Source organism: Triticum urartu, chromosome 4 (assembly GCF_003073215.2).
Source record: "Triticum urartu cultivar G1812 chromosome 4, Tu2.1, whole genome shotgun sequence".
NCBI classification, from domain to species: Eukaryota; Viridiplantae; Streptophyta; class Magnoliopsida; order Poales; family Poaceae; genus Triticum; species Triticum urartu.
The window spans coordinates 476,985,874-476,993,073 of record NC_053025.1 but is presented as its reverse complement, the minus strand read 5'-3'; the positions used below and the strand labels follow the sequence as shown (position 1 = coordinate 476,993,073).

At 44.7% G+C, this 7,200-nt stretch overlaps 2 protein-coding genes across 2 annotated transcripts; both read right to left on the bottom strand.

Annotated features, from left to right (window-relative positions):
• Positions 1-306: 306 nt before the first annotated feature.
• On the bottom strand, positions 307-2,208 carry LOC125553966 (indole-2-monooxygenase-like). Its single transcript, XM_048717603.1, has 2 exons — positions 1,178-2,208; positions 307-1,083 (listed from the first exon to the last, which is right to left on the bottom strand). The coding sequence occupies exons 1-2, from the start codon at positions 2,150-2,152 to the stop codon at positions 472-474; spliced, it is 1,587 nt and encodes a 528-aa protein (XP_048573560.1). The 5' UTR covers positions 2,153-2,208; the 3' UTR covers positions 307-471.
• A 2,226-nt stretch (positions 2,209-4,434) lies between these two features.
• LOC125553965 (indole-3-glycerol phosphate lyase, chloroplastic-like) lies at positions 4,435-6,410 on the bottom strand. The gene is made up of 7 exons (XM_048717602.1): positions 6,122-6,410; positions 5,721-6,030; positions 5,534-5,610; positions 5,335-5,412; positions 5,166-5,243; positions 4,944-5,003; positions 4,435-4,857 (listed from the first exon to the last, which is right to left on the bottom strand). The coding sequence occupies exons 1-7, from the start codon at positions 6,341-6,343 to the stop codon at positions 4,723-4,725; spliced, it is 960 nt and encodes a 319-aa protein (XP_048573559.1). The 5' UTR covers positions 6,344-6,410; the 3' UTR covers positions 4,435-4,722.
• Between the last annotated feature and the right edge of the window lie 790 nt (positions 6,411-7,200).

Below are 7,200 nucleotides of genomic sequence, written 5' to 3'. Positions count from 1 at the left end.
GACAGCTGCTTGGCTCTTGGGAAATAGGATTTGATAAGTGTGACCCTTTTGCCAAGTACTACTCTCGGCAATATCCTGTGTTTGCCGCGATGTGCTTGTTGCTAAGAGGTACTCTTGACGTATGTGAGTTTGCTGAGTGCCCGTGCTTTAGCTCTCGGCGAAGAGCCTGACATCCGACGGATAAGAGAATTCCAGTAGTGAAATAAACAATATTCGTTTATTTTCAAGTATTGTTACCTAAGTCATCAGCACTGTTTGCTTGTCAACCAGTGCTGATGACTTAGATAACAAATGCGACAACATACATAAAAACAATTCACTTTTATTTGTCTAGTTGTGCGCATTACAATGATGCAGAGGTCGAGGATTTCAACCTTATTTTTGAAATAAAAAGAAGTTCTGAATACATTCATATATGGGCGCACCAAATACCATGATGGCTCAACTTTTTGAGCTGCAAGCTACATGCACTCATGCGGTCACGGGGACTAAGATGAGCTTTTCCTTTCTTGAAACTGTTATTCCAAACACTTCAGTCATATCTATGTCCTCTTCCTTCAATCCGGGTGGAAGCTTCCAATCGAAACGGTACATGAGGTTTGCCAGCATTGCCTCGACCGTTGCTGATGCCGAGTGAACCCCAGGGCACATTCTACGTCCAAACCCAAATGGCAAGTAATGGAACTCATTTGGCTTCAGATCAACGCCGGCTCCATTCATAAATCTCTCAGGTTGGAATTCATTTTCATTTTCCCAGTAGCTACTGTGCCTGCCGAGTGCCCAGGCGTTGATAACGACACGAGTGTTTGCTGGGATCGTGTAGCCATCAACGGTGCAGGCGTCTAGGGAGAAGTGTGGAATCATGAGAGGTACCGGCGGGTGCAGCCGGAGTGTCTCCTTGATGACAGCCTTGAGGTAGGTCATGTTGGGGAGATCGTCTTCGGCGACCATCTCTTGCCCGTTTGGTACATTCCTCCTTACCTCTTCCTGCAGCTTCTTCATAAGGTGTGGCTTCCGTATGAGCTCCGCCATGGCAAACTCCAGCGTCATATACGAGGTGTCCGTGCCGGCCTCAAACATGTCCTGGAATTGCATGTACCAGACGTGGATATTGAGCTACCACAGCAAATAAAAGTAGATATGAAATAGAGATGGCAAATGCAAATGGTGCACTTACTATCAAGATGGCCTTGATATGGTCCCTGGTGAGACCATACTCCTGCTGAAGAGATAGGGATACGTCGATGAAGTCTTTGTCTTCCTCTTGCGCCGGCTGGGCCTCATCCTCACGGCTTACCATCCTTGCTGCATGGTCGTCAATTAGCTTGTCGAGGAGCAGGTCCCACCGCTTCCTCACCCGTCGGGCCTTGGCGCAGGCCATCTTGCAGACCAACTCGAACCTCCCCAGGCTCGGGAAGTAGTCGAGGATGTTGAACCCTCCCAGGAGCGCCGCGTTGATGTCGGTGAGCTCACGGAACAGCTTGTTCCGCCCCTCCTCCTGGGAGAACTTGCCCGACACAGCACGGCAAACGAGGTCGTTGACGTACGAGTGCAGGAGCTCGCTCATGTCCACGGCCTCGCGCGCGGCCGCAGCCTTGGCGATCTTTCCAATCACTAGCCGGACCTCCTCCACCCGGGCCGGGCGCTGGGACCGTATCTTCCTGGCGTTGAGCATGTGCACCGTCACCAGCTTCCTGGCCTTCCGGAAGTGCTCGCCGTAGGGCGCGAAGCACGAGTCCGTCTGCCCGTACATGATGATGTCGAAGACCATCGACCGCGGCCGTGACGCGAAGATGTGGTCGTGGGTGCGCAGGACGGCCTCGGCAGTGCGCGGCGAGGACACGACGGCGGTGGGCACGGCACCGAGGTGTACCAGCATGAGTTCCGGGCCGTACTTGGCGGCCAGGCCGGCGAGGGAGACGTAGGGGAGATCGCCCATTAGGTGCAGGTGCCCGATGATGGGGAGCTTCGTCGGGGGAGATGGGAGCAGGCTCAGCAGCTTGGCATCGCTTGCCGCTCCCTGCTTGCTAATAATGCGGAGTAGGAGCGGCACAACCACAAGGGAGAAGAGCACCGCACTCGCGATCAAGAGAGATCGTGGAGCTGCCGCTGCTGCTTCGTGGAGCAGCTCGTCTACATGTACGTGAGCCATGGCAACAATGCTAAGAGAGAGCTAGCTATCGTTCTTAGTTCTTACTGGCTGTGAGGCTTAGCTTTTCCATCGGTGCGTTCATTTATAGCCCAAGATCGATGCTCATGTAGCATATATGGAGTAATATACCAAGTACTAATGATATTGTTTCCTTCAATTATAATTGGCTGTGCGGCCTAGCTTCTCGATCGATGCGCTTATTTATATATATAGCCCAAGATCTATGGACATGTACTCCCTCCATCCTATAATATAAGAGAGTTTTTTGATACTACACTAGTGCAAAAACGCTTTTATATTATAAGACGGGTGGAGTAACATGGATTAGTGACAGTCTGACACACAATGTTATATATTGTTTCCTTCAATTGTAGTGCCCATGCATGTATATATTCGAATAAGTTTGTCTATCCACAGAGTGTTCCATGCTCAAGTGCTCCCGAATCGATATTTTCTAACTAGACTTGATTGTATAAGAACCCAATTAATGGTAATATGCATTTTATTTATGCATAGGTCGCATGTATGTTCATTATGCTTTGTATTAATTAGTGTTACATTTTAAGTTAATAAAAACATCTTTTAAATTAGTTTATGAAAGAGCCTATAATGAAAAAAGCCAGCTGGGTCTTTGAAACACTTAAAAAGCACCCTTTACCGAGAAAACATCATGCAAGCCGAAAACACACTACAATTTTCTCGCAAAGAAATGAACTACAGTTGTGAAAGTACTACTATTATAATAGTTTTGGTAGCGAGTGTTACGAAGGTCTAACTGGAATAAATTGGGACAAGCAGTTCAAATAAAGAATATATCTTCACCTTGGAAATAGATAGTTTACAGCAAGTACAATAATAGGTTTATAGCCTACCTTCATGGCATTTTTGCCTATGTGGAGGGCAGACATGAAAAAAGATGAGAGTGGACTCTCAAGTAAGAGCCTAACTATATGCATGCTCCTAGGTAAAAGTAATAAATTGGATGGAAAAGAAAGATAGAAGGTAAAAATATATTAGTCTAATAGTCAACTTTATTGTATTAGTGACTATACATGATGGTTTTAGATCACATAGCAGCTGTACCATTCCTGACTGCTGAAGGCAACAATGTATGTTGACACTCACTAAAGAATATTTATTTCTCATGACATGTTTGACGACATGTCGCCCACGGATAATTTATTTGCAATAATCCTAGACGCACGGGTGATTACGAGTATCTCACGGGATCTTCAACGCCAATTAATCTTTCCCCCGAATATCGTGTGTGGGGGGGGGGGGGGGGGGGCCCCCCCCCCGGTCAATAACTGGCACCTAATTACAGTCCGTTGAATCCGTAACAACCACGTAAGTGTAGCATTACTCATTTATTTGTGGGGGGAAAACATTTTTCCCTTATGACGTCTCTCACACCGATGCAATTATCTGTAAGAAGTGGACTTCCAAACAGTGTCAACAAAGGGCTATGCAGTATTTGTTTTTGTATTTTTACCATAGTTTCCTAATGTCCGATCAATAACTGCCACCTAATTACAGTCCGTTGAATCCGTAACAACCACGTAAGTGTAGCATTACTCATTTATTTATGGGGGAAAAACATTTATCCCTTAGGCTAGTCATAGTGGGGAGTAACTTAGACTAGTAACATGCATATGTTACTAGTCTATGTTACTACCTTCATAGTGGGAAGTAACATATATGTGGTATCATACAAGCCATCATTTATTAAGATGTAGACTCGTTTTGTCTTGGGATGTGTTATGTTACAGTAACATATTATCTTACTCTAACCATCTCTCTCCTCATTAAATACATGCCATGTAAGCAAAGTTTTCTTGGGATGTGTTATGTTACTTGCTAAGTTACTCCCACTATGACCAGCCTTATGACATCTCTCACACCGATGCAATATCTGTAAGAAGTGGACTTCCAAACAGTGTCAACAAAGGGCTATGCAGTATTTGTTTTTGTATTTTTACCATAGTTTCCTATTTTTGTTGTCATTTTCAATTGTCTGAAAATAAGTATTTCTTGCGAATTAATGTACCACTCACAATAATTTATCCATGATAAAAAAGGTAAATTCTCTTACGATATTTCCTTTGATGATAGTTAAGCGCCTGTGTAGTACAATTGGCCAGTGAGTTGGGTAGGAAGGATGAAATAGGTGAACAACACTCTCTAACTATTGCCTCTCGATTGGAACCTTATTTTTATAGAATAAAACTCTTTTATTCTCGCAAAAAAAAAGATAGCCAGAAACGTAGAACGATGTCCCGATGAGCATGAGCACATCTTGTTTTATTTGCCGAGTCATGGATTCAAGCACATTTTTGTATATACACGGCTTATTCCAACTTGCTGTAACCGGTGAACTAGTTACTCAGGACCATCACCGGCCGGCCAAAGGCTAATGATACAATGACGATCTACTCGCTGAACTGGAAACACGGTAGTACTCCGATTTTAACTCCACATGCTGATAACATATTGATGATCTAGTCGGAGTAGCTTTATTACTGGGCTTCCGATCAATTTATTACTGGTGCTGTGTCCATCCACACACTTCATCATGGTAGTGCATTCTTCATGCTCCTCGCATATGCCTCTAGCCTTTTCAATCCTTCTCTGGGCGAAGCTGCTTCACCCAACTGCCTCACCATCGCACTGCCAATGATCACCCCATCCGCACCCCATCCTGCAATCTGTCCATGTGCATTGATGTTTGTAATTACAGCTGTGGATCTTGTCAGCTCCTGGGACAAAATTTAAATGGTGACCATTTTTTTACCTGCTTTACGTGTTCAGGTTTTGATATGCCAAAGCCAACAGCAACAGGTTTGTCAGTAACCTGCAAACAGCACAAACACATGGTCAGTGACTGAGAATTACTAAGCAGCCATCTAGACTTCATTCCTTGGACACTAGATCACGTGTATAAATTATAAAATAATAGTAATACAGAAGAATTTTACGGTAAATTTTTTTGTCTTCTTTCAAATTAAACACGTACCTTTTTTATCTCTTGAATGAGGGACTCAACCCGCAGGTTCACGTTTTCACGGGGACCTGTAACTCCATTGACGCTCACCTGCGCAATACGGTTAAGTTGGAGAATGCAGTGTTAATTAGGAGCTGGTAACTTTAAATGAACGGGGTGGATTGCATGTGCTGAAATCTACCAGGTAAATGAAACCTTCCGAAGCTTTCGTGATTCCCTTCATTCTTTCTTCTGGTATGGCTGGTGTTGTGAGCAGCACCTGAATACATCAATTGTATATCAGATTGATAGACCTTTCCTACTTTCTGGTAGTGCGATATCTATAGTGTATGGAATTTGAAAATGCTAGCTTGCTGATGAATGACACATAATGGAAATACCAGCTCGAGGTTGTTCTTCTTGGCTTCACTCCATAATGCATGCGCGGCTACATAAGGGAGATCAGGCACTATAAGACCTGGGAAGGAGATGTACATAAGATCAAGAGAAACTGGATCAGTAGTAGCTCCTGTACCTGCATGCCAAATTGTGAATATAATCATCAAACGAAGAGAAAAGGTTACCTACCGTGTACACCGGCTTCTTTGATTTCGGCCAACCCTCGACATAAGATAGGCCTGTAGTACGAGAAGAGCACCACAGGGCACGACAGCTCCGGCGTCACCTCCTTGAGCATCGCCAGCACGCCGTCCATTGTGGCACCGCCAGCGAGAGCCCTCGCACTCGAAGCCTGGATGATCGGACCGTCCACGTAGGGGTCGGAGCACGGCACGCCGAGCTCAATGACGTCGGCGCCACAGGCATCCAGGAGATGCAGCGCCTCTGCCGTTGTGGCCAGGTCAGGATCACCGGCGGTGATATACGGGATGAGCGCTGTCTACTCAGGGGACATCGACCCCAATATCCGGTCAGAGTCCACACGTCCGTTACATGCAATGTACAACACATGTACGCACATAAGCACGCACCTTGCCCTTAGCCATGAGCTTGGCCATGGTGACCGACACGGGCCGGCTCCTCACGGCTGCTGGCTTCGCCGGCGCCGGGGCGGGCGGAGCCACGGCAACCGCCCTAATGACAGGCAGAACATTCCTCCGCCTCGGTATCATCACCGCTGCTGCCATCCGCCTCGGGAGCAGCGACGACTGGAAAGACGAAGGGTAGCAAGACGCATTGAGCGCGAAAGCCATTTCTCTAGCTGACTGAGAAACCTTCTTGTGTATTGGAGATTTATTGTTTGTGAACGATGCATGAGTTGCGCGTCTGCACGCCTTTATAGTATCGGAAATAGTAAACTTAGATGCAGCACCTGTCCAGGCTGCACCTTGCGCAGGTATGTGTGCATCCTCTAATCTACCCCTCTCCCATTTCAATAATCCTAAGGCCTCCTTTGATTCATAGGATAGAAATTTTATAGGAATAAAAAAATCATACGAAGTGAGATGATATGCATCTCAATTCCTATAAAAAAAAATGTCATCTGGTGCATAGGATATGGATTTTTTCATTAAATCTAGGCTAACATTTTTTTTACTTCAAAATATGAAATATTGATTCCTATCCTACATAAGAATAGGAATTCATTCCTATAAGAGAGTGGTTTTTCTATACCCACCCTTGGTGCACTCCAATGTTTGTTTATGATCGTTTCTACAAAGTTTCGGATTTTTTCGAAATGTTGAGATAGAACTTTCAGCACCCGGGTGCCCCTACACCCTCTATGAACAGTAAATTCAAAACAAATTAAAAAAAATAAGAAAAATCTAAAACTTTGGGACATCGAACATCATGAAACTTTTGATGATCTTGCAAAGTTTTAGCTAAAAATAACATTCGAGGAGCACTCAAATAAAAAAACAAAATCATTGTTCAAAATTTATGTACATTTTTGAGCAGTGATTTTGTTTTTTTGGTGAGGGCTCCACGAAGGTTATTTGTTGCTGAAACTTTGCAGAAACATCAAACCTTTGATAATCTTTGATCCCTGAAAGTTTCAGATTCTTTTTGATTTTTTCCAATTTTATATGAATTTACTGTTCATGAGGGT

Bases quoted from the DNA above. Each gene is read 5' to 3' on its own strand.
- LOC125553966 (XM_048717603.1), bottom strand. From the start codon at position 2,152: ATGGCTCACGTACATGTAGACGAGCTGCTCCACGAAGCAGCAGCGGCA. The intron at 1,084-1,177 runs GTAAGTGCACCA...ATGCAATTCCAG, and splicing joins ATATCAAGGCCATCTTGATA to GACATGTTTGAGGCCGGCAC.
- LOC125553965 (XM_048717602.1), bottom strand. From the start codon at position 6,343: ATGGCTTTCGCGCTCAATGCGTCTTGCTACCCTTCGTCTTTCCAGTCG. The intron at 5,611-5,720 runs GTAGGTAACCTT...TCTCCTTCCCAG, and splicing joins CAAAGAAGCCGGTGTACACG to GTCTTATAGTGCCTGATCTC. The intron at 5,413-5,533 runs GTATTTCCATTA...TGATGTATTCAG, and splicing joins AGAAGAACAACCTCGAGCTG to GTGCTGCTCACAACACCAGC.